General features: G+C 36.8%; 2 protein-coding genes and 1 pseudogene across 3 annotated transcripts; all 3 read left to right on the top strand.

Annotated features, from left to right (window-relative positions):
• The first annotated feature begins 3,004 nt into the window (after positions 1 to 3,004).
• On the top strand, positions 3,005 to 15,434 carry LOC142623660 (F-box protein At4g35733-like). 2 transcript variants are annotated; one of them, XM_075797098.1, is made up of 3 exons: positions 3,005 to 4,405; positions 13,316 to 13,383; positions 14,576 to 15,434. In XM_075797098.1, exons 1-2 carry the CDS (start codon positions 3,315 to 3,317, stop codon positions 13,338 to 13,340), a joined length of 1,116 nt encoding a protein of 371 aa, XP_075653213.1. In that variant the 5' UTR covers positions 3,005 to 3,314; the 3' UTR covers positions 13,341 to 13,383; positions 14,576 to 15,434. The 2 variants fall into 2 exon arrangements, with proteins under 2 accessions (XP_075653213.1, XP_075653214.1); XM_075797099.1 differs by lacking the exons at positions 13,316 to 13,383; positions 14,576 to 15,434 and having other exon boundaries at positions 3,005 to 4,737.
• LOC142623836 (F-box protein At4g35733-like) lies at positions 10,670 to 12,225 on the top strand. The gene has a single exon (XM_075797308.1). The coding sequence runs from the start codon at positions 10,870 to 10,872 to the stop codon at positions 11,962 to 11,964; it is 1,095 nt and encodes a 364-aa protein (XP_075653423.1). The 5' UTR covers positions 10,670 to 10,869; the 3' UTR covers positions 11,965 to 12,225.
• Positions 15,435 to 17,178: 1,744 nt separating the features above from the next.
• Positions 17,179 to 18,646, top strand: LOC142626440 (F-box protein At4g35733-like; annotated as a pseudogene).
• Positions 18,647 to 26,979: the final 8,333 nt, after the last annotated feature.

Below are 26,979 nucleotides of genomic sequence, written 5' to 3'. Positions count from 1 at the left end.
TCAACAGAAAAAGTCACTAGCTTTATATAACACACAATAAAATCTAGCACATTATTCTTTGTTCTGCTTCTACTTATACCCCAAAAAAATACAAAAGTTCAAAAGAGTTATATCATCACTTTCCCAAAACTATACTTGGCCGAAGTTGGAGTTGACGGAGTACACCCTAGCCTGCCGAAGTGGACCCTAGCCCATTGCAAAATGAAATATCTCTATCTCGATCTCAATCTCAGTTTCTCTCTCTCAATCTTGGTCTCACTTCTCTCAATCCCAGCCTCACTTCTCACTGCTGTTGACCAAACTTCTCCCTTCTTCCCCTAAATTTCTCAATTTAGGGCTACTGATTGTATTTCAATTTTATGTATTTTGATTTCAAGTAGGGGGAATGATGTCGTTCCCCTAATCGTTTTTTTTTAATAACACATTTTTTATTTTTGTTTTAATTACAAAATTTATTTTAAAAAAGGAGCCAAGACGACGTATTTTTGGCTCACTTAACGGAGATGACTAACTGATGTGTAACGGAATACTGAATTGACAACAATTGAAACTTAGAGGATTGAAATGATAAAACTTAAAGTTAGAGGACTGCAATGGCAAATGTTGACAGTTAAAGGGCTAGTTTTGAATTTTTACCTAAAGAATATTAACAAATAACAAAGGACTTTAAGCCAATATCACATGACATTATATATAAATAAATATATATATATATATATATATATATATATAAATAAAGGTGACAAGTTGTTACCTATGGGTAAAAAATGTGATGTTAATGGTGGATTCAAATTAGAACAAGTAACTAATTGGATTTTAAATTTATTAGTTTGATGTATTTTGGATTTTGGGATTTAATCTAAACTTTCTAGTGCGATTTATTTTGGTATTTGAGCCTTAATTTTGATAAAGTTGGACTTGCAATATTAGACTCAAAACTTAATTATGTTAATTGCAATAATTTATTAAATAAATTATTGTAAGTCCAAATTGTAAATTACATAGTCAAAGTTTGAGATAATTTGATTTTGCCCCTTGAAGTTTCAAAATTTGGAATTGCTCCCATAACGTTAAATATGGTTTAGATTTTCTCTCTTCCATCAATGCACCAAACCTAATTGTCCACTAAGTGTCATATTGGAACCCGAATGACACCCCCTATATGTAGGATTTGTTTTGATTTTATACCCTCTATGTTTGAGGTCATTTTGATTAATTTGGTACTTAATAGGCTGTTAGGCACGTTGTATTAACATAAGGGAACAAATCCAAACAATACCTAATGTTACAAAGGATCAATATTTTCAAATTTTAGGGGACAAAATTAAAATTACCTCAAACATCCCTAACAATAAGTATGGTACATTTAAGCTAAGAAAATTTAAGAGAAGACCATTTTCATCATCTTTTTTTTATTATATAAATTATATAAATATCATATCAAACCCTTTTTTTAGAAATAAACATAAACTAAAGAGAGAATGTGATTCTAACACAAAATACTTACACAAGCAAGATAAAGTCCATAATTATCTATACTACTATTTAAAGGGCTTCCCTTGTTTGGGCTGGATTTTTTTTTGTTCCAAAATACCCCTAAAGCCAACGTTTAAGTAGGGGCAAAGGTTGAGGATAACAATGTAAAAATATATCTCTAACTCTCACCTAAAACATTTCCTACAAAATAGGATCACTCTCCCACTAATCCACTTCTTCAAAGTAACTATACATTTGTTGTTGTTTTTTTCTTCTTTAAAAAAAAAATCATCCTCATGTTTATCTTCAAATCAAATATATTTTTTAATCATCCTTAAGTTTGTCCCAAAAAAAAAAAAAAACTAAACAGATATATACAGATTTGATTACAATTTAAATTGATTCTAAAAAAAAAAAGATTACAATTTAAATTTAACTAGCCTCTAAGAACGCGCTCACGCGCGTCCTCTGAGGATCTTCTATTTTTTTTGAAAAAAAGTTAATAATTTGCATTTATTATAATTTGGAATTACTACATTTTTCAATCACAAAAAAACCTAGTGGTGTGATGAAAAATTATTTTACTTGTAAACGCATAATACTCATCACACCCCCAGGTTTTTTGTGATTCAAAAATGTAGTAATTCCAAATTATAATGAATGCAAATTATTAACTTTTTCATAAAAAAAAAATAGAACATCCTCTGAGCATGTGTTCACGCGCATGCTCAGAGGTTAGTCTATACTACTATTTAAGGGGCTTCCCCTGTTTGGATCGGATTTTTTTTTTTGTTCCAAACTACCCCTACCCTCCTAGTTTTAAGTAGAGAAAAAATTAAATGATAGTTTGATAAAAATACATGTCTAACTTGTACTAAAATATTACCTACAAAATGGGAACATTCTTCCACTAACTTACTTTTTCAAAGCAACTATACATTCGTTTATTTATTTATTTTTAAAATAGAAAAATGGATATGAATTATCAAATGTTTTACTCTAATGGACCCATGTTTTACTCTTAAAAACTAATTATATTATGTCAATGTCAACAACGTTTTGCACTTTTTAATTACCAACCAAAATTTTTTTCCCCTTTTTACTGCCGATTAAATTTATCATGTTTTATTGTTTTACTCCTAAAAAAATGATTTTAATTTGCAAACCACGTTTTTCAGTTATCCAATTACTAAATTCAATTTTTTTTCCCTCTTTCAACAAATTGTAAACTAAATTCAAACTTTTTAAGAGATAAACTTATACAACTATTTTTTTATTAGCTGAAAACTTATTTAATTATCACAATAATTACTAACCACGTTTCCCCCTTTTTCAATTACCAAAAAAATAAAAATAAAAAGATTCCCTTTTCCTACATATTAGAACTTCCAATACACACAAATAAAATATTGTCACTTTCTGATCCCCACTTGTCTCATGACTTCTCACCAATAAACACGTAATAAACACGTAATTGAGAAGTCAACTACACAAACAGTTTAATTAGTCTCCCACTCCAAAACATAAACTTCCCTCTAACATAACCTCCTACTAATCTTAACTGGTTGTGCTTATCAGTTATCACCCCACATCTAAATGTTTCCAACCACCGTGAGTCTCTTAAGCAAAAGCTTGTATTATTAATGGGGGTATTACTCAGCTTAAAAAAATCATTAAGTCAATATTTGCAAGAAAAGTTTTTTCCACCTTACCCAATCTATCATGTGAGAGAGGGAGCAACGCTATCGGAGTATGTTAGTACAAACTAACTTTCTTTATTTGGAAACCCCTTTAGCAAACCCCAATTCATAAGGAAAGTCAACCAAGAAACGCAAGACATGAGCGAGAGTGTGGAATGCTCGGAACTTCCTGAGGAACTGTTACGACCGATCGGCAAAGGCCTCGACACCCGCATGGACATTCTCCGATTCCGCGGCGTCTGTACATCATGGCGCTCCGCTATTTCGTCCTCCGACTTCATCCCTCGCTTCCCTCTCAATTTTCCCAACCCTTTGCCTCCGCCACGGCGGAGGCGAAGGCTAGGCTGGCTAGCTATATCGCATGATGAAGCTGACCATCTTCACCAGCAAACCGTATGCCTTCTCCACGAAACCATTCTCTATCGTCTTACTCCCTCAGCTTCTTCGGATAAGGGATGGTTGATCAAGGTTGAAGATTGCAAAATGCATCTTTTAGACCCACATCGAGAAAGGTACGAATCCGAATCCGATTCCCCCAATATTTTGCCAAACAACTTTGTTTTACTGGACTATAATACCGTCGAATTAACTAGAGCTCATACCCTTGAAATTCAAAGCCTCATTCCAATAGGGCGTGTTAATAAAGTTGTGACGTTCAACGACTGTCATGTTTTTGTTGTCTATAGTGACGGTAAATTAGGCCACGCAAAATGTGGGGATGAGAGTTTGACCTGTTTAGGTGAAAAGGGTATGGAATTCGATGATTTTATTGTGTATGAGGGCCAAGTCTATGTGGTTGATCGATTCGGAATAGGTTGGTGGATCAAAATCAATGATTCGACATTGGATTTGGTTAAATTCTGGAATCCTTGTGGGTCAGATTCTCTGAAGACACAGAAACATTTGGTGGAGTCGGACGGAACAATCTATATTGTTGAAAGATACCTTGATAGGGAATGGAGAGGCCGTCCTTATTTCTGTGTGGTTGGTTTCAAAGTGTATAAGAAGAATGAATGGGGTGAATGGGTTTTGGAGGAAAGCTTGGGTGATCGAGCTTTTATTCTACGTAGTGATTGTTCGCTTTCTGTTTCGACTAGAGAATTTTTCGGATACGAGGCAAATTGCGTTTACTTCACTCAGCAAAATCGAATTCATGTTTTCAAATTAGAGAATAACAGCATCACCAATGCAGATTTGAAAGAGGACAAAGTTTACAACCAAACCGCTTTGTAAGGAAATTCCTCCAACCCATTATTTGGCAATTGTTGAAACCATTCATGTTGAATGAGTTTTAATGAATCTTACTGTTGGAGCATTTTTCTTCACTTGTGTTTTCACTAGATTGGAACCCTATGAACTATTATGTGGTGTGGTGTGGTGTGTTTGGTTTTATTGTCAAATTCCTTCCTCATATGTTTCCTATAGTAGTTATTGGTTTTCTATAGTTGTTGGTGGTTTAGTATGATTACATACTCAGTTCTATCATCCATGTTGAATAGAAGGAAGACTAAAGCATGATTATGAACTATTATTTTGTAGAAAGTCATAATCTTTTACTGAATTGGGTGTATTTATTGCTATTAGCCATTACCTAATACTTGAACATCCCACATGTTTCTGTTCTAGACAAGCAGAAAAACTACCCCTCTCAAATATTTTTGGTCACTCTGTTTAAACTATTTTCCATAAGCCTAGCGCTTGTTTTGTCATTGAAAATTTGTTCAGCAACGGTGGTAAGGATGTTTCCTGGTTATGACAAGGGGTTGTTTGACTTGGAGGATGGTACTGCTTCTCCATTGTCAGCTTTCCTTGATATTCTAAGATTTTCTAGCCACCCTCAACTTGCTCAAGAATAATACTTGTTCTTGGGAGTGCAATGGACAAGGATAATAAAGAAATGAAATATTGGACAGTAACACATCATACTGTAATCATGTTTCAATGCCTCTCATGTTAAGGGGATTGAGCAGAAGAAACAATTTTTTTCATGAAAATGGTATAATGATATTGGTACAGTGCACTAACCACACAATTCATCATGTGATTCCCTTGCCTATATACAAATATCTCCAACTATTGCTCATTAATTTATTTAACTGTAATAAAACAGCAGCAAGTTGGAACAGAACACAAACCTGTGGCTTGGTTAGAAGAAGCACGTCCTGATGAATACTAGAACGTGAAAAACTATCCTTCTAAGTGCCCGTTTGTTTGCACTTTTAGAAGGCAAAAAGCGCTTTTTGAAATCCAAAAAATTATAGGAGCGTTTGGTTAGATATTAAAAGCAGCTTAGTTAAAAGCTGCGTTTTGAAATTGTGAAGGAAGGGGACTTTAGCAGAAAGCAGCTCTTCGGAGCTTTTTGATAAAGCTAATGTGCGTTTTATCAATATTACCGTTGGAGGCAGTGTTAAATTATCAAATTGCCCACTGTGCTGCTACAAAGGTCTTCTCCATGCTGCTCTGCTATAAGCTCAATGGCTACAATCACAACAATCTCTCTCAAACATCTCTAAACTCAAGCATATAATCAGATTATCAGAATACAAACTCAAAAACACAATTTTAAAATTAATCAAATCATAACAGTAAAAAATAAAAATAAAATAAAAAAGACAGAAGACAGAAGACAGAAGCCATCTGACCCATCTGGACTGCGTTGGGGACGAAGATGAGCGACGGCACAAAGATGAGAGCTCCTTGGAATGTTTTTGAATGAAGGAGAAAAGGAAAACTTTCTTATGGTAGAGAGAGCTAGTAAATGTTCTGGAATCAAGTAAAAAAAAGAAAAAGAAAAAGAAGACGAGAGCTGGAGAAAAAAAAGAAGAAAAAGACGAGAGCTCCCAAGAAGGTTCTTGAATGAGGGAGAAAAGGAAAATAAAAGAGGGGGGTGGGATAGAGATATTGGACATGTGTGTGGGGGAGAAAAATAAGAAGAAAAAAAGAAAAAGAAATGAAGTGTTTGGATGAAAGTGAAATACCACAATATTTTCACAATAAATTTTAAGTAACATATTGTTATTAGTTAATATTGGTGAGTAAAACAATAATTTCAGTGGTGGGTTCAAATTAGAACTAGTAACAACTTTCCACATAAATTTTGTTATGAAAATATTACAAAAATGTTGTGAATATAACACTTCTCATAATAAATTTTACATAGTAAGCTGTTATTGGTTCTCATTTGGACATATTAGTAAGATTATTATTTTTTTATCTACCATTAAAAACTTGTCATATAGACTTTATTGTGAAATTTTTGTAAAAATATTGTGTCCAAAACTTGCATTAAGAGAGATAATTAAAACAAAGAATTCTCTATATATATATATATATATATATATATATATATATATATATATATATCTTGTCCTTTTTGGTAATTTACAACTCAAACCTTTATTTTTATAAGTGCTAGCCAAACACTCAGTTTTTTCAAAAAACACTTTTTAACAGTTTTTACCAAATGCTCAGCTTTTTCAAAAAGCCCAATTTCATACCGCACTTTTTGAAAACTCCACTTTTTAAAAAGTCCAGTTTCAAAAAGCTAAACCAAACTCACCCTAAATTTGTAAGCAAAAAGCCCAGCAGCATAGAAAATTTTACAAAAACTAGCAATCAATAAGGTTCAGACAACCCATCCAGGTTGTTTATCACATGTAATTGAAATGCAAAGAGACCACAAAACCTATAATAAGGTCAAATACCATCTTCAAACATCCTCTATTTAAATTCATCTACCTACACTAATCATAGATATATGAAACTTAATTTGTCACATTACCCAGTGGTAGGACTAGGGACCTTCACTGTCCTAGTCCTAAAGTGACCAAGTGAATTTCCCAAGAACAAATAGACACCAAAGCAAGCAATAGCTGAGATCTTACTGTAGAATAATCTGCTCAAACCCTTAACCAACTCTCACTCTACATAGATTAATAATTAATCCTTCCCAATATTCTATCACGATTCCAAAGCATAACAAAAATCAACAATTTATTGATTTATCAACAAATGATGACAAAGATTGAAGAGGAATATAGAATTGAAATTTAACAAACATATCATCCATATAAGAAACAATATCATCTTCTCTAAATCACACATAACTTATTTAAAAAGTATTACTAAGGACAAATTATAAAATAAAAAAAAACATCTAAGACACATTTTCACCTGTGAATGAAACTAGACACAAATAAAATATATTATCTACACAAAAATAAAGAAAAATAAAAATATAAAGTAGATTATCCCAAAGCATTTCTCACCTATCAGTTAACGAAGTCCAACATAAACAAACAAAACTAAACGAAAATAATCTTCAACAGAAAAAGTCACCAGCTTTATATAACACACAATAAAATCTAGCACATTATTCTTTGTTCTGCTCTTACTTATACCCCAAAAAAACACAAAAGTTCAAAAGAGTTATATCATCACTTTCCCAAAACTATTCTTGGCCGAAGTTGGAGTTGACAGAGTACACCCTAGCCTGCCGAAGTGGACCCTAGCCCACTGGGAAATGAAATATCTCTATCTCGATCTCAATCTCAGTTTCTCTCTCTCAATCTTGGTCTCACTTCTCTCAATCTCAGTCTCACTTCTCACTGCTGTTGACCAAACTTCTCCCTTCTTCCCCTAAATTTCTCAATTTAAGGCTACTGATCGTATTTCAATTTTATGTATTTTGATTTCAAGTAGGGGGAATGACGTCGTTCCCCTAATCGTTTCTTTTTTAATAACACATTTTTTATTATTTTTTTAATTACAAAATTTATTTTAAAAAAGGAGCCAAAACGACGTATTTTTGGCTCACTTAACGGAGATGACTAACTGATGTCTAACAATATACTGAATTGACAACAATTGAAACTTAGAGGATTGAAATGATAAAACTTAAAGTTAGAGGACTGCAATGGCAAATGTTGAAAGTTAAAGGGCTAGTTTTGAATTTTTACCTAAAGAATATTAACAAATAACAAAGGACTTTAAGCCAATATCACATGACATTATATATATATATATATATATATATATATATATATATATATATATATATATATATATATATATATATATATATATATATATATAAAGGTGACAAGTTGTTACCTATGGGTAAAAAATGTGATGTTAATTGTGGATTCAAATTAGAACAAGTAACTAATTGGATTTTAAATTTATTAGTTTGATGTATTTTGGATTTTGGGATTTAATCTAAACTTTCTAGTTTGATTTAGTTTGGTATTTGAGCCTTAATTTTGATAAAGTTGGACTTGCAATATTAGACTGAAAACTTAATTATGTAAATTGCAATAATTTATTAAATAAATTATTGTAAGTCCAAATTGTAAATTACACAGTCAAAGTTTGAGATAATTTGATTTTGCCCCTTGAAGTTTCAAAATTTGGAACTGCTTCCATAATGTTAAATATGGTTTAGATTTTCTCTCTTCCATCAATGCACCAAACCTAATTGTCCACTAAGTGTCATATTGGAACCCGAAAGACACCCCCTATATGTAGGATTTGTTTTGATTTTTTACCCTCTATGTTTAAGGTCGTTTTGACTAATTTGGTATTTAATAGGCAGTTAGGCACGTTGTATTGACATAAGGGAACAAATCCAAACAATACCTAATGTTACAAAGGATCAATATTTTCAAATTTTAGGAGACAAAATTAAAATTACGTCAAACATCCCTAACAATAAGTATGGTACATTTAAGCTAAGAAAATTTAAGAGAGGACCATTTTCATCATCTTTTTTTTATTATAGAAATTATAGAAATCTCATATCAAACCCTTTTTTTAGAAATAAACATAAACTAAAGAGAGAATGTGATTCTAACACAAAATACTTACACAAGCAAGATAAAGTCCATCATTATCTATACTACTATTTAAGGGGCTTTCTTTGTTTGGGCTGGATTTTTTTTTTGTTCCAAAATACCCCTAAAGCCAACGTTTAAGTAGGGGCAAAGGTTGAGGATAACAATGTAAAAATATATCTCTAACTCTCACCTAAAACATTTCCGACAAAATAGGATCACTCTCCCACTAATCCACTTCTTCAAAGTAACTATACATTTGTTGTTGTTTTTTTCTCCTTTAAAAAAAAATCATCCTCATGTTTATCTTCAAATCAAATATATTTTTTAATCATCCTCAAGTTTGTCCCAAAAAAAAACTAAACAAATATATACAGATTTGATTACAATTTAAATTGATTCTAAAAAAAAAAAAGATTACAATTTAAATTTAACTAGCCTCTAAGAACGCGCTCACTCGCGTCCTCAGAGGATCTTCTATTTTTTTTTGAAAAAAAGTTAATAATTTGCATTCATTATAATTTGGAATTACTACATTTTTCAATCACAAAAAAACCTAGTGGTGTGATGCAAAATTATTTTACTTGTAAACGCATAATACTCATCACACCCCTAGGTTTTTTGTGATTAAAAAATGTAGTAATTTCAAATTATAATGAATGCAAATTATTAACTTTTTCATAAAAAAAATAGAACATCCTCTGAGCACGCGTTCACGCGCATGCTCAGAGGTTAGTCTATACTACTATTTAGGGGGCTTCCCCTGTTTTGATTGGATTTTTTTTTTGTTCCAAAATATCCCTACCCTCCTAGGTTTAAGTAGAGACAAAATTAAATGATAGTTTGGTAAAAATACATGTCTAACTTGTACTAAAATATTACCTACAAAATAGGAACATTCTTCCACTATCTCACTTTTTCAAAGCAACTATACATTCGTTTATTTATTTATTTTTAAAATAGAAAAATGGATATGAATTATCAAATGTTTTACTCTAATGGACTCATGTTTTACTCTTAAAAACTAATTATATTATGTTAGTGTCAACAACGTTTTGCACTTTTTAATTACCAACCAAATTTTTTCCCCTTTTTACTGACGATTAAATTTATCATGTTTTATTGTTTTACTCCTAAAAAAATGATTTAAATTTGCCAACCACGTTTTCCACTTATCCAATTACTAAATTCAATTTTTTCTTCCCTCTTTCAACCAATTGTAAACTAAATTCAAACTTTTTAAGAGTTAAACTTATACAACTATTTTTTTTATTAGCAGAAAACTTATTTAATTATCACAATAATTACTAACCACGTTTTCCCCTTTTTCAATTACCAAAAAAATAAAAATAAAAAGATCCCCTTTTCCTACATATTAGAACTTCCAATACACACAAATAAAATATTGTCACTTTCTGATCCCCTTTTCCTACTAACCACGTTTTCCCCTTTGTCTCATGACTTCTCTCCAATAAACACGTAATAAACACGTAATCGAGAAGTCAACTACACAAACAGTTTAATTAGTCTCCCACTCCAAAACATAAACTTCCCTCTAACATAACCTCCTACTAATCTTAACTGGTTGTGCTTATCAGTTATCACCCCACATGTAAATGTTTCCAACCACCGTGAGTCTCTTAAGCAAAAGCTTGTATTATTAATGGGGGTATTACTCAACTCAGCTTAAAAAATCATTAAGTCAATATTTGCAAGAAAAGTTTTTTCCACCTTACCCAATCCATCATGTGAGAGAGGGAGCAACGTTATCGGAGTATGTTAGTACAAACTAACTTTCTTTAATTGGAAACCCCTTTAGCAAACCCCAATTCATAAGGAAAGTCAACCAAGAAACGCAAGACATGAGCGAGAGTGTGGAATGCTCGGAACTTCCTGAGGAACTGTTACGACCGATCGGCAAAGGCCTCGACACCCGCATCGACATTCTCCGATTCCGCGGCGTCTGTAAATCATGGCGCTCGGCTATTTCTTCCTCCGACCTCATCCCTCGCTTCCCTCTCAATTTTCCCAACCCTTTCCCTCCGCCACGGCGGAGGCGAAGGCTAGGCTGGCTAGCTATATCGCATGATGAAGCTGACCATCTTCACCAGCAAACCATATGCCTTCTCCACGAAACCATTTTCTATCGTCTAACTATCTCAGCTTCTTCGGATAAGGGATGGTTGATCAAGGTTGAAGATTGCAAAATGCATCTTTTAGACCCACATCGAGAAAGGTACGAATCCGAATCCGATTCCCCCAATATTTTGCCCAACAACTTTGTTTTACTGGACTATGATACCGTCGAATTAACTAGAGCTCATACCCTTAAAATTCAAAGCCTCATTCCAACTGGGCGTGTTAATAAAGTTGTGATGTTCAACGACTGTCATGTTGTTGTTGTCTATGGTGACGGTAAATTAGGCCACGCAAAATGTGGGGATGAGAGTTTGACCTGTTTAGGTGAAAAGGGTATGGAATTCGATGATGTTATCGTGTATGAGGGCCAAGTCTATGTGGTTGATCGATTCGGAATAGGTTGGTGGATCAAAATCAATGATTCGACATTGGATTTGGTTAAATTCTGGAATCCTTGTGGGTCAGATTCTCTGAAGACACAGAAACATTTGGTGGAGTCGGACGGAACAATCTATATTGTTGAAAGATACCTTGATAGGGAATGGAGAGGCCGTCCTTATTTCTGTGTGGTTGGTTTCAAAGTGTATAAGAAGAATGAATGGGGTGAATGGGTTTTGGAGGAAAGCTTGGGTGATCGAGCTTTTATTCTACGTAGTGATTGTTCGCTTTCTGTTTCGACTAGAGAATTTTTCGGATACGAGGCGAATTGCATTTACTTCACTCAGCAAAATCGAATTCATGTTTTCAAATTAGAGAATAACAGCATCACCAATGCAGATTTGAAAGAGGACAAAGTTTACAAGCAAACCGGTTTGTAAGGAAATTCCTCCAACCCCTTATTTGGCGCCATTCATGTTGAATAAGTTTTAATGAATCTTACTGTTGAAGCGTTTTTCTTCACTTGTATTTTCACTAGATTGGAACCCTATGAATTATCTTGTGGTGTGTTTGGTTTTATTGTAAAATTCCTTCCTCATATGTTTCCTGTAGTAGTTATTGGTGGTTTAGTACGTATGATTACATACTCAGTTCTATCACCATGTTGAATAAAAGGAAGATTAAAGCATGATTATGAACTATTATTTGGTAGAAAGTCATAATTTTTTACTGAATTGGGTGTATGTATTGCTAGTAGCCATTGCCTAATACTTGAACATCCCACATGTTTCAGTTCTAGACAAGCAGAAAAACTACCCCCTCAAATATTTTTGGTCACTCTGTTCAAACTATTTTCCATAAGCCTAGTGCTTGTTATGTCATTGAAGATTTGTTCAGCAAAGGTGGTAAGGATGATTTCTGGTTATGACACGGGGTTGTTTGACTTGGAGGATGGTACTGCTTCTCCATTGTCAGCTTTCCTTGATATTCTAAGATTTTCTGACCACCCTTAACTTGCTCAAGAATAATACTTTTTCTTTGGGCGGTGGTGTGATGTCAAGTACCGTCTACCAAAAGGTAGCCATGGGTCAAAGTTGGAGTATCATCTTCCCCGTTTTGGAGATAAGACGGCCTATTAATAACCTCTCACAGACCCTGAAATAATGGAAGCTTTGTTCACTATATACATTTATTTTTCCCTTTATTTTAATTCTGTTATAGATAGCTTTAAGGTTAATATAATTAAATGCACATTTTTTTATTGCATCCGACAAGTGAGGAAGGGGGTAAAAATCCATATTCTCCTGATAGGGAGAATCAGACAATGCCAGTAAACTAGAAAGCTCTTGATAACCTAAACATGTGTTTTAAAATCATTTCCTTGGATATCCTTATTAGCTGATTCTTTTATTAATTACATCACATTTTTTTGTAGTTCTAATTAAGTGTCTAACTTACATTATCAAGTATATGCCAATTGTGGTTGAGTTCTACCATGTTGTTTGGCAAGTAAGACCTTCTTGACATGGTTAGCCAATTATATCTCCTCATGCTAATTATAAATTGCGTGAAAATGGATTTGCAATTTTTTTAAAATATTTTTTGCATTGGCTTACTCAAGGGACTAATTGACAAGGGTCTTCTTTTGTGTGTGAGTGGGTGGGTGGGTGGGTGGGTGGGGGGTTTCTTTCAGCTGTTTCCATGTGAATGTAGTCTTTAATAACATGCGTTTGCTGTTTCTGACTTTACTACAAACATTTGAGCCCTTGATTTTTTTTTTTTTTTTTTAAGGAAACACCCACCTAGTGGATATTGAACCAACGACTTCATCTTCAACCTTCCTCATACAAGAACAAGAGGTATCATTCGAGCTAGAGCTCATTGGCAGCCTAAATAAACTTCATCTTCCATTGTGTCTCATACCTTTCTTTAGTTGAGTCAATGTTAAATCCCTTCTAAAAACCTAGGTTAGTGATATTTATGCCTTGGTTTAGGCGGTAAAGTGAAAAGGTGGGTCATGGGTACAAATCTGAACACTGAAGACATTAGTGTTTTTATTTAATTGAAATTTTTAACAGTTTCAGGTATCTTTGAAGGATTGTTTTTTATTATTATAGATAATGAAATGTTTCAAAGGTGCTCCACCGTCTATATATTTTCGGCTTCTGCTAGTTCAAAATGTTTGTCAGAAACAAATTCCTTCATGGCTAGGAAAGATCTTTATTTTCTAATATTTATAACAGAAACTGTGCAAGAATTAAAAGCTCTTCTGATATTTATAACAAATTCCTTCATGGCTAGAAAAGGTCTTTATCTTCTGATAATTATAACAGAAACTGTGCAAGAATTAAAAGCTGATATTTATAACAAATTCCTTCATGGCTAGAAAAGGTCTTTATCTTCTGATAATTATAACAGAAACTGTGCAAGAATTAAAAGCTCTTTTAATTCTTGCACAGTATAATTGGCATGCTTGTAGATTGATGTCCCATATTGTTTATTGCATCCCTCTTTAGGATAACATGAAGCCTGTACTGATTATCCATTGAATTATTTTAGCATGTGGCCGTAGCCTCCGTGTGTTTGCTTATTTGGAATGCCTTGTTCTTACTGTTTGTCACAGGCAGCCATGTCATGAAGCAAATTGCATTTACTTTACTGAGCAAAATCAAACTTATGTTTTCAAATTATAAAATGGAAGCATCGCCAATCTAATTTCAAGGATATATAGTTTCCATCCTAGCCTCTCCCAACTTTGTTTTAGGCTTAATCCTCTAATGTTCTTGTTGAAATGGCTTGAATTTAACTTCGGTGGATTAACATTACAAGTAAGCATTAAATGTTATCTTGTATGAATTGTCAAAGAAAATGACAAGGAACAACACCAACTCTTTGTGTATTTATGCATAGCCGAATTGTTTGACTCTATAGGCAATTAATGAATGCATGCCTATGTTAGAAAGTTTGACTTGATCAACAAAGTCAAAGATGTGCAATTCACCATTTAAGCTTGCGTAAAGAATTACTACACTCATGCATTAAATGATGTAGGATTGCTTGGCCACTATTGTTGACTTGCTTCCGCAATAGAAGACTCTCATGTGTTGAAACTATTTGTATTTCGGCGGAAGGTTGGCTATAAATTGAGGTGGAGCAAATGAAAACATTAGTGTGGTGTGAGCAAGAGATACTTCAAGCGTGAAATAGAGAGATAGCATAGGAAGTGTTAGTGTCTTGTAATTTGTCTAAATACAATAGGGTGTTCTCTATTTATTTGTGAGAGAACCAATGGTGTATTTGGGGTTTGGGTTGTAAGAAAGTGTCTTTAAGCTGTTATTGTAATCTCCACAGTTATAGTGAAATTTATTTTGTCGCCTCCCGTGGACGTAGGCATATTACCGAACCACGTAAATTCTTTGTGTCATTTTCTTCTCTCTTATTTAAACCTTGTGTTAAAGTCACATTATTTCACCCAATTTTCACAACAGTTCTACCTGGGAAGGACAGTATGAAATGTTGTGTAACTTCTATGTATTTTCATTAGAATGGAATCCTGGAACTCAGACTACCTCTTGGCGTTAGGGTTGTCCATGGGTCGAGTCGGATTGGGTTTTGGGTTGATCCGCACTCGACCCGACTGGATCGGGTGATCAAAAAATGGACCCAAGACTGACTGAAATTCAGGCTGGACCCGGTGGCTCAGGTCGTCGGTTGAGTGGGTCGGATTCATCGGGTGACTTCGGGTTTGAAGAACAACACAGTAGAAGTAAAACCCAAACCTAAAGAACACGGTTCACAAGTCACAACCACAATCCAAAACTAATGAAATCAAATAACACCAAAAATACCACAAACCCAAATCTGAGATTGAAACCAAATAGCATCAAAAACACCAGAAACCTAAATCTAAGACCAAAAGAAAGAGAGAAAGATGAGACTCAGATTTAAGATGAAAAAGAGAGAAAGATGAGACCCAGATCTGAGATTGAAAGAAAGAGAGAAAGAAAAGAAATCATCACCAAACGGCAGACCCAAATTTGAAATTATCTCCATTTAGCTTCACCCCCACTCCTCCTTCGGAAACATTCCTTACAGTTCCCATCATCACTACATGCATCATAATATTAGTACATCCACCATTAAATTGCACAAGATCAAAGCAAATTAGAGGCGGGTTTACAAGGAAGCAGGTCTAGGGCCAGTGATTTGAGAGAAGCAAGTCTACGGCAGCAAGAAGACAAAGGCAGGAGCTAGGGATTTGAGAGAGAGAGTGTGAGGCGTGAGCGTGAAAACAGAGAGGCATAGTGTGAATGATAGGGAACGGTAGAAAGATCTAAAATGTTTGCTTTAAATTTAAGAGCGGGTCGGGTCGATTTATATGATTTTTAAACTCATTAACCTACAACCCGACTCAAAATTTCGGGTTTTAAAAGATTAGGACCCAAATCCGACCCACCTACTATTTGGGCCCGCCTACTAGGTCTCAGGTTGGGTGGGTCTGGTCGGTTTGGTCGGGTCACTTGGCCCGCTGAACAGCCCTACTTGGAGTAAATGGTGCGTTTGGTTTTATTGTGATATGCTTTCATAACATATATTTTAATGATGGCATCTTTTAATCACTTGACAGTTCCTCTTGGTGGTTAATATGATTACATACCCCAAGTTCTGTCGTACATGTTAAATAGAAGGAAGAGTCAAATCTTGCTTAATGGATTTCTACTTAATGAACAAGTTTATTTTTGGCAGAAATGTAATGTAACTTTACCCAAAAATCATTTTAATCATATAAGTGTGAAGTTAGATATTTTAGTTTGATAGATTTGCCAAAAAAATCATTTTAGTGCCTTTAAGTTTGAATTATTAATTCAAACTAAAAAGGATTTAGAGTGAATAAAATGACCAACTTCAAATTTAAAGGACTAAAATGACTTTTGGGCAAATTTAGTGTGTGCCAACTTTACGTATATGTGTGTATCTTAGGTGGCCTAACAAAATGTTGATGTGGTATTTGACTTGGACCAAAATATTTTATTTTAAAAATTATGGACACATGGCATATAACTATTGGGACATATGAAAATAATATTATAATAAGATGAAATTAACCTTAGTATGATACAAAACAAAATCCCCAATCATCTGTTATGGCCTGTTTGGAAGTTTAGAGAGGGAGGAGAGTAGAGGAGAGGAGAGTAGTGGGGAGGAGAGTAGAGTGAAATAATTACCCTCCACCTTGTTTGGATGTTTTTAAAATTAGTAAGGGGGAAGGGAGTAATTAGCCCTTCCCCTTGTTTGGATGTTTTTAAAATTGAGATGGAGAGGAGAGGAAATGATTAAATAGACAAATTTACCCATATTTGAAAATAAATTGCAATATTGGTCTATGATTAATTGGTTTGTAATTTTGTTAATTTAAAAAGGGTAAATTGGAGAATTCATTAGATCAATAATTTATCTACTCTATTCTCCCTCCAAATCTCTCCAATTTGGGGGAATTGAAAATGAAGGGTTAGAGGTAGTTGAAACCCCCCCAAACTCCTCCAAATCCCTCCCCCTCCTCCCTTAAAAAACTTCCAAACAAGGGATTTAAATTACTCTCCCTCCCTCTACTCTACTCTCCCTCCTTTTTTAAACATCCAAACAGGCCATTAGGGCTTAGAATTTTACTCTAAAATCCCTACTCACTAGAAACCCAAATCATCTACCCCAGTTTGTGCAAGTCATCATCAGCACAGCAAGTGACCAACTAACGAAACATGAGTGAGAGAGTGTCGGGGTGGGAACTTCCCGAGTCACCGTTACCACTGATCGACGATTACCTCGATACCCGCATCGACAATCTTCGACTCCGCGTCTGTACATCATGGCGCTCCTCTACCCCTCCCTCGTCGATTCCCTCTCTATCTCCCTAACGTTTTCCCTTTCCCTTTCCCTGAGCCAATAAATTCCGCGGATGCTGACTACAAAGACTGGCTCACTCTCTTCGAAAAAAAAATTCAAACTCCGCCAAAGCATTCTCTATCGTCTACAAAGGCTACATCCTTCACCTTCTGATAAGGCCTGGTTGATCAAGGGTGAAGGCCGCAAACTGTGTCTTTTCAATGCACTCTCCACACATCGAAAAAGGTATGAGCTCCCCAACAACTTCAATTTATTGGACTTGCAGCACCTCGAATTAACTAGAGCCTATTCGCTTGAAGTAAATCCAGACCTCGATGAATATGGCTTTGTTTACAAAGTTGTGATGTACCCCAATTCGCCTTCTATCGATTTAAACGACTCTCACGTTTTTGTCATCTACGTCCCCTACGATAAAGGAGAATTAGCTCACGCAAAATGTGGGGACTCGAGTTGGACCTATGTAGGTAAGTGAAACGAATTTAATGATCATGTTATTGTGTATGAGGGCCGATTCTACGTGGTCGATCGATCTGGAATAGTTTATAGGATCAATGTTTCGTCGTTGGAGTTGCAACAGTTATATCCTCGGATAGCTGATGGTGAGTTGGGTACAATGAAGTATTTGGTGGAGTCGGGTGGAGCTCTCTATGTTGTTGATAAGTACGACATAGGGAGAGTTCGTTTCAAAGTTTATAAGCTGAATAAAAAGTCAGATGGGAGTTTTGTATGGGATTTAATGAAAAGCTTGGGTGATCGAGCTTTTATTTTAGGTCGTGGTTTTTGGCTTTCTGTTTCGGCTGGAGAGTTTTTCGGATACGAGGGGAATTGCATTTACTTCACTCACAATACTCGAGCTCGTGTTTTCAAGTTATAGGATGACAGCATTGCCAATTTAGATATTTGAAGGACAGCAATCCACCCTGGACTCTCGCTTGTTCTACTTGGGTACATAGTTATCTTGTGACTATCAATGTATTATCTCCTTTGTTGTTATGCGTCATTGTTCTTGTTGGTTTAAACCATTAATCTTTTAGGATCAAATTATGGTGCTGTTAGTATTTTGGCTTGTATCTATTAGTAGTTCCAAGTTGTTCCCTGTGTGTATGTAGGGACTGTTATTGTCAACTTTATATTCTTTGCCTATGAATGGTTCAGAGACCGAGTAATTTGAGGAGGGAAAGAGACTAGGTAGTATTTTACTCAAATCTCTTTTAAAGTTTTTACTCAATTGTGCTGGTCAGACAATTAAGTAGTTAGTACTCCCCCCGCCGCGCGCTTAGCTGAAGTCAAACTAACCTCCATGAGACAGTATCTCCTATATCTAAGTTTCGCTACTTTTTGTTTCAATCCTTTAAGTTTGCATTCTTTTATTTTACTCCTCTAAGTTTCAAAACACCCTAATTCCTCTACTGATATTTATAACAAATTCCTCCATGGCTAGAAAAGGTCTTTTATCTTCTGATATTTATAACAGAAACTGTGCAAGAATTAAAAGCTCTTTTAATTCTTGCACAGTATAATTGGCATGCTTGTAGATTGATGTCCCATATTGTTTATTGCATCCCTCTTTAGGATAACATGAAGCTTGTACTGATTATCCATTGAATTATTTTAGCATGTGGCTGTAGCTTCCGTGTGTTTGCTTATTTGGAATGCCTTGTTCTTACTGTTTGGCACAGGCAGCCATGTCATGAAGCAAATTGCATTTACTTTACTGAGCAAAATCAAACTCATGTTTTCAAATTATAAAATGGAAGCATTGCCAATCTAGCATAATTTCAAGGATATATAATTTCCACCCTAGCCTCTCCCAACTTTGTTTTAGGCCTAATCCTCTAATATTCTATTTGGGAAGGACAGTATGAAATGTAGTGTAACTTCTATGTATTTTCATTAGAATGGAATCCTCGAACTCAGACTACCTCTTGGTGTAAATGGCGCATTTGGTTTTATTGTGATATGCCTTCATAACAGATATTTAAATGATGGCATCTTTTAATCACTTAACAGTTCCTTTTGGTGGTTAATATGATTACATACCCGAAGTTCTGTCGTACATGTTAAATAGAAGGAAGAGTTAAATCTTGCTTAATGGATTTCTACTTAATGAACAAGTTTATTTTTGGCAAAAATGCAATGTAACTTTACCCAAAAATCATCTTAATCATGTAAGTGTGAAGTTAGATATTTTAGTTCGATAACTTTGCCCAAATATCATTTTAGTGCCTTTTAAGTTTGAATGATCAATTCAAACTAAAGGGATTTAGAGGGAATAAAATGACCAACTTCAAATTTAAAGGACTAAAATGACTTTTGGGCAAATTTAGTGGGTGTCTATTTTAAATGTATGTTAGTGGGTGGCCTAACAAAATGTTGATGTGGTATTTGACTTGTATCAAAATATTTTATTTTAAAACTTATGGACATATGGCATATAACTATTAGGACATGTGAAAATAATATTATAATAAGATGAAATTAACCTCAGTATGATTCAAAAAAAAAAAAAAAAACCCTAATCATCTATTAGGGTTTAGAATTTTACTCTAAAATCCCAACTCACGAGAAACCCCAAACCATCTACCCCTAACTATGTGATGATGAGTAGCTTTATATTGATATCAACGGGTAGAGCGTGCTCTCGCGTAGCCTAAGGTGGTCTTGAGTGCCATGTGCAGGGTGTGGAACCAGTTAGAGTCCTGTAGGTTGTGTCCTTGCAGGAGTGGAGTGGTCTTCGTACTATAAGACCAATAGAGAGGGGGGTGGGATGGAGGGCGAACTAGAGGAGCTGTGGAAGAAGCTTTCTTTTGCAAAGGAAGAAGATGAAAGCATATCATTAGGAAGCAATGCCACGGAGGCGGCGAAGTTGGTTAGAAAAAACTGTATTGTAATGAAGGTTCTGTCACATAGATGTATGAACATTGAGGCCCTTTGAAAACACATGAGAATGCTTTGGAAACTGAATAAAGGGGTGCAGATGAATGAGATTGGGGATGAGGTGTTCTTGGTGGAGTTTGGTGATGGAAGAGACAAGAAGAGGATTATGGATATGAGTTCGTGGACTTATGATATGCAACTGATTCTTTTGAAGGAGTTTGAGGGTGAACAAGTACCAAAAGACATTAAGATGTGGCAATCACCCTTTTGGGTGCAAATACACAATCTACCTTTAAAGAGTAGGACTAGAGAGACAGGGTGGGCAATCGGGTCAAAGTTGGGAGAGGTTGTGGACGTGGATGTCGCGGAATCGGGTGTCCATTGGGGAAAGTGTCTCAGAGTAAGGGTGTAGCTTAATGTTTCGAAGAAGCTGATACGGGAGAAAAATAGCAATTGAGGGTGGGGAAGAAAGATGGATAGCGTTCAAATATGAATGTCTTCCAAACTTTTGTTATAGATGCGGTCTGCTCAGCCATGGGATGAGGGATTGCCTAGAGGGGAGGGTGGAAGTTTCGTCGGAGCAACCGATACTACAGTATGGGGCGTGGCTGAGAGGTGAGGTGTCGAGGAGAGGTGGTGGCGATGTGGTAAAGCTTGGAACAGAGGATGGGTGGTATGGGAAGGGAGGTCTAATGAGGGACGCGGTGGGGGGTCCAAGAAAGTCTATACATGCGTCAAGAATGAGTCTAGAGCATCAAAAAGGCGCGGAATCTCCGCTGCCTTTCTTGGGACCTAGTGACAGAAGGGAAGAGCATACCGAGAGGGGGTCAGGAAAGCAGAAATCAGAGGGAGGATCATGAAAAGGGAAAGGAGACCAGCCTAGGTGAGCACCCTGATGGACTTATTGCCAATTTGGAAGAAGAAAATAGGGAGAGGCTCGGGGCTTAAATGCAGAAGGAGGAAGTGATGTAGTGGGAGAAAGGGACCGAACCTGGGGCAGAGAAACCTTTTAAGTTTCGTATGGCGCCAAAAACAGAAAGGAATAGTGTTGTCGCGGGCCCAGGGAGTGTGGAAAAGGAATTAGGCCTAATGGCGATGTGTTTCGATGAGAATTTGGGCTGGGTTGCGGAGACACTTGAGCCAAAGAGTGGCCATTGGAAACGTATGGCCAGAGAGGCCCACAGAGTAAATAAAACTAAAGAAACTAAGGAAGAGATAATGTTAGGCAAAAGACACGGCCCGAGCCCATTACAAGAGTTAGATCCTAATTGTACATCTCAAAAACGAAGGAAACACCAGGAGGAGAGTAAGGCAATCAAGTACAATGAAGTGAGGAATGGTGGAGAGGTGGTGGCTGCAGTGCAACATTGCCAAGCCTCATGAGTGTGCTCGCGTGGAACTGTCGGGGTTTAGGGTTACCCTCGTCGGTCCGGAATCTCACCGATGAGGTGAAATCCAAAAACCCAGTGTTGGTCTTCCTTGTAGAGACCAAAGCAAGTCCGAGTAGAATCAAAGGCTTACAGAGAAAAATGGAGTACACTCAAGGGATTACGGTGCAGTGTGATGGCCAGAGCGGAGGTTTGGCGATGCTGTGGCGCAAAGGGGTGGAGGTGAGGTTCAAAAGCTGCTTTCACTCCCACATCGATGTAGTGGTCCATGGGGACGGCAGAGCAAAACCATGGAGGGCAACAGGGTTTTATAGGCATCCGGATGCTAGTAAAAGGTATGTTTCTTGGGAGTTGTTGAAATCCTTAAAAAATTAGTGTGATATGCCTTGGATAGTTTTTGGGGATTTCAACGAAATCACCCATCGAGATGAGAAATTGGGCGGGTTGGAGTGTGATGCAAATCAGATGAGGTGTAGGGAGTGTTTGAGTGCTTGTGAGCTAATTGATTTGGGGTTTATGGGGTAGAGATTTACTTGGTGCAATGGGAGATTTGGGGAGTAGAGGACACGCATTAGATTAGATAGAATGGTGGCGATTGAGAAGTGGGTGGAGCAATTTCCGGAAGCTTGGGTTTACCATATCTCTATGTCAGCATATGATCATTGCATGCTAGCTCTGTTCTTGACAAGAATGAAGCGCTCAAAGCCACTGAAGAGGAGATTTGTTTTTAAGGCAATGTGGGCTAGAGATGACGGTTGTAGGGAAGTGATTGAAAGGTCATGGGACCCCATTCGGACTAGATGTGATTTAGGCATTGTAGAAAGAATCCGAGGTTGTCAAGATCTTCTTCAAGATTGGAACCGTGGGGTGTTTGGGAATGTACGTAGAAGACTGAAATCCTTGAAGGAGCGGCTCCACTTGCTTGAAGCTCAGAATAAGCTACATGAGACAGCTTTGGAAATTAAGGAAGTAAGAAAGGAAATTAATGAGATGTTGACTAGAGAAGAGGTAATGTGGAAGCAAAGATCAAGGGCACTTTGGCTCAAGTGTGGAGATAGAAATACAAATTTTTTTCATGCGACAGCCTCTCAGAGACGAAGAACGAACAAAATTGAGGGCCTTGAGGATGAGGGCATGTGGGTGGACAGCCAGGAGGACATTGAAAGGGCGATTCTGGATTACTTCAAAAATATTTATAGTTCAAACCATCCAATTTCCTTTGAAGCAAGCTTAAGGGCAGTATGACAAAGGGTGATCCCTGAGATGAATGAAGCATTGTAGTGTGAATTCAGAGCGGAGGAAGTCCGGCACCCAACCAAGGCCCCTGGCCCGGATGGTATGTTTCTTATCTTCTTCCAAAAATATTGGGACGTGGTTGGCACGAGTGTAGTGAATAGTGTGCTCCAAATTCTTAGAACTGGGGAGATGCCTAATGGCTTGAATGAAACTTTCATTTGCCTTATCCCTAAGGTGAATTGCCCTCAGAAGATTACGGAGTTTCGCCCAATTAGTCTATGTAACGTAGTATACAAACTAGTATCAAAAGTACTAGCAAATAAGTTGAAGAAAATTCTGCCTGAAGTGATCAGTGAGTCCCAGAGTGCTTTTGTCCCCGGGAGGCAAATTACTGATAATGTCCTAGTGGCATTCGAGACAATGCATTGCACAGACCAAAGGAGGAAGGAAAAGAAAGGTTTGATGGCAATAAAACTTGATATGAATAAAGCATACGATAGAGTAGAATGGGCTTTCCTGGAGGTGATGATGAGGAAATTGGGCTTTGAGGAGAGATGGATTAGGCTGATGTTGATGTGTGTGAAGATGGTATCCTATTCGGTACTGATAAATGGGAAGCCTAAGGGAAATATTACACCAATGAGGGGGCTTCGCCAAGGCACTCCTATATCGCCTTACCTTTTTCTGTTATGTGCGGAGGGTTGACAGCCATGCTTAGAAAGGAGGAGGGTGAGGGGCTGATCAGTGGAGTTTTGGTCTGCCGGGGGGCGCCACAAATCTCTCATCTTTTGTTTGCCGATGACTGCATCATTTTTGGGCGTGTGTCAACGAGGGCAATAGAGTGCTAAAGGTGCTGGCTGACTATGAAAGGAAATCAGATCAAAAATTGAATAAGGAAAAGACATCTCTCTTTTTCAGTGGAAATACTAGTAGGGAGATACAAGAGGAAATCAAAGAAATCTTTGGGGCTTAGATTATCCACAAACATGAGAGGTATTTGGGGTTGCCCACCCTGGTGGGGAAAGGGAAAATAAAGGCTTTTAGTCACATTAAAGACCAGGTGGGGAGGAAAGTGGCTGGTTGGAAAAGTAAGCTATTTATCGAATGCAGGTCGAGAAATTCTGATTAAAGCAGTGGCACAAGCGACCACAACCTATACTATGAGTTGTTTCAAGCTCCCAGATTCCCTTTGCCAGGACCTTAATTCAATGGTAAGCCAATTTTGGTGGGGGCAGAAAGAGAAAGAGTGAAAGATGGCATGGACTTCGTGGGACAATCTGTGTAAACCCAAAGCGGAGGGGGGAATGGGATTTAAAGATTTAAGAGCGTTCAACTTGGCCCTCCTAGCAAAGCAAGGGTGGCGGCTGAGTCAAAACCCTTCTTCCCTTACCCACAGGGTGTTTAAGGAAAAGTACCTTGTAGGCTGCTTGTTTATGGAAGCCCAAGTGGGGAAAAAGCCTTCCTACGTATGGCGAAGCATTATGGCAGCAAGGAAGATGGTGGAAATGGGCTCAAGGTGGTGTATTGGTAATGGAAAAATAGTGGAGATCTGGCGAGATAGGTGGATTCCTACCCCAAAAAATTTTAAGGTAATTAGTCCAAAAGGTTCGGATGGGGAGTTGGTAAAGGTTGCACAACTTATTAAGGAGGAGACGGGGATGCAGAAGGCGGACCTTATTAAGAAGACTCTCCTTACCCATGAAGCAGATCTTATTCTGGGAATACCTCTAAGTCCTAGGCTACTCGAGGATTCTCGGATTTGGGCTTGGTCAAAGAATGGAAAATTCACAATGAGGAGACGTATGGGGTGGCTCTTAAGGTGCTTGAAGAAGCAAACTAGGCCAAAGTAGGTGGAGCATGCTTAGAAAAGGAGAAAGGCGTGGGACTGTGGAAGTTGGTGTGAAAGCTCAACTATCCAAACAAGATTAAACACTTTCTTTGGAGGGCATGTAGGAATATTTTACCAACAAATTTCTGCCTTGCATCTAGGAGAGTTATCTCAAACAGTAAGTGTGGTCTTTGTGGGGGCTATAAATCGTTTGGCCATGCTTTGTGGGATTGCATAGCTGCTGGGGTGTGGAAGGAAGTTGTCCTCAATCTCCCTAACCTGAAGCAGCCCATGAAGGACTTCATTGATGTGGTTTGGACGCTAAAAGCAAAGGATGGTGTCTCGGATTAGGAGCTGTTTGCCATCACAGCATGGATGGTGTGGAATAATAGGAACAATTTCAAGCATGAAGGGAGGTGCAAAGACCTTAAGAAAATTGCAATGGAAGCCAAGGAGTATGTGAAGTAGGTGGCAGATGAGTCTCTGCCTCCTAGATGCAGTCCAGCCCCTGTTAAAACCAAATGGCGCCCTCCTCAACATGGGAGGTACAAAATTAATGTTGATGGGGCTGTGTTCACAAGTATGAAAAGTTGTGGAATCGGGGTGGTCATTAGGAATCAAGATGGGCAGATTATGGGAGCGATGAGCAAATATTCGCCCTTTCCATTAGGAGCATTGAAGGTGGAAGCCTTAGCTATGGAAGAGGGGCTTGTTCTGGCTCGGGAGTTGTCTTTGTGGGAAGTGGAGTTGGAAAGTGACTCTCAGGTGGTTGTTAAGGCTGCCACAGGGGTAGAATCGGGGTCAAGTTCAATCATGAAGGTGGTGGAAGGGATAAGAATGGGGCTGGGTTCCTTCAAATTCTAGTCGACTAGCCATGTGCGTAGATAGGGTAACAATGCTGCACATATCATAGCGAGGGAAGCTTGTAATAGTCTTGCTTGTCGTATTTGGGTGGAAGACAACCCCCCTGTAATAGCAAACCAAGTTCAAAGGGTGTAATTGATGAGGACTTCAGTCCTGAGTAATGAGAATGCTGTGAGTTTTCACTATAAAAAAAAAAAAAAAAAAAAACTACCCCCAACTATGAATAGAATTCTTAACTTTTTATATTTTAGTGAATCAAACTTAGGCCAAATTTCAACCTATTCTTTCTTTCTCTGTTTCCCCTTTATTTGGTCTTTTCAAAAAGTAAGGCTCCTTCTAACCTTTTATCAAAATGATAATAATATCCTGATATTTTTTATTTTAAAAGTACCACTTATTACACTAGTTGGATTCAGGTAATACCCTCACTCGATCCACTAGACTTGGGTGGGGAACAACCCGCCCCGCTCCTCCGATCCCTTAGCGGGTTGGGTAAAATAATTTGGGTCGGGTCGGGTTGCCATTTGCAAAACACTGTTATGTAATCTCTACTTGGCTTTTGTGTACTTTTTCCAATGAAAATGAGTTGTTCCTATTAAGTCTAATGAGATTGAAATTTCGGTTCAGTCTGTTAAATTCAATCAAATGCTAGTCTCTGAATCTTAAATCCAATCTAATGTTAGTCTCTCCAGTGAAAAAAATTACTCTAAAATGAAAAATGAAAAAAAAAAAAAAAAAAAAAAAACTCCCTCTCTCCCTTTGGGTAAAATAGAAACCTAGCTCTAATCAATTCTTCTATGTTGAGTTTTTTTTTTTTTTGATTTATTATTTTATTATTTTGGACAAATTATAACTTACTCACGTGTAGTTTGGCCGAAATTTAAGTTACTTACTTATGGTTTAAAATTTGACATTTTACCCATTTGAGATTAGCTCAATTAGAGTTGTGTAGCTCACTTTTGCTAAAAACATAGATAAATATGTAGTTTTACTCCAGTTTTATGTCTCTTTCCTCTAAAAACACAAAAAATATAAAAATAAAAGATCAAATAAGATTAAAAAAATCTACTGAAACACTTGTATCATAAGATTTCAAACCACACGTAAACAATTTAAATTTTCATCAAATCTTAAGTTGGTAAAATATTAAATTTTAAATCACAGTTAACCCACAACTCTACGAGTGAATAAGTTGTACCTCTCGTTACTATTTTATTATCCTGTTTATAAACTGTACAAATAACCCCTCCTCACCTCACCCCACCCCCTACGGACCACTCGAACTTGGGAAGTAACAACTCGAACGTGGGCAGAAGCTTTTGTAAAGGGACTCGTCCAAGTCACTGTGCAAGTCATCAACA

The sequence above is a fragment of the Castanea sativa genome, chromosome 2, assembly GCF_040712315.1.
Source record: "Castanea sativa cultivar Marrone di Chiusa Pesio chromosome 2, ASM4071231v1".
NCBI lineage: Eukaryota > Viridiplantae > Streptophyta > Magnoliopsida > Fagales > Fagaceae > Castanea > Castanea sativa.
The sequence above is the reverse complement of the archived record's forward strand: the minus strand, read 5'-3'. Positions and strand labels throughout refer to the sequence as shown.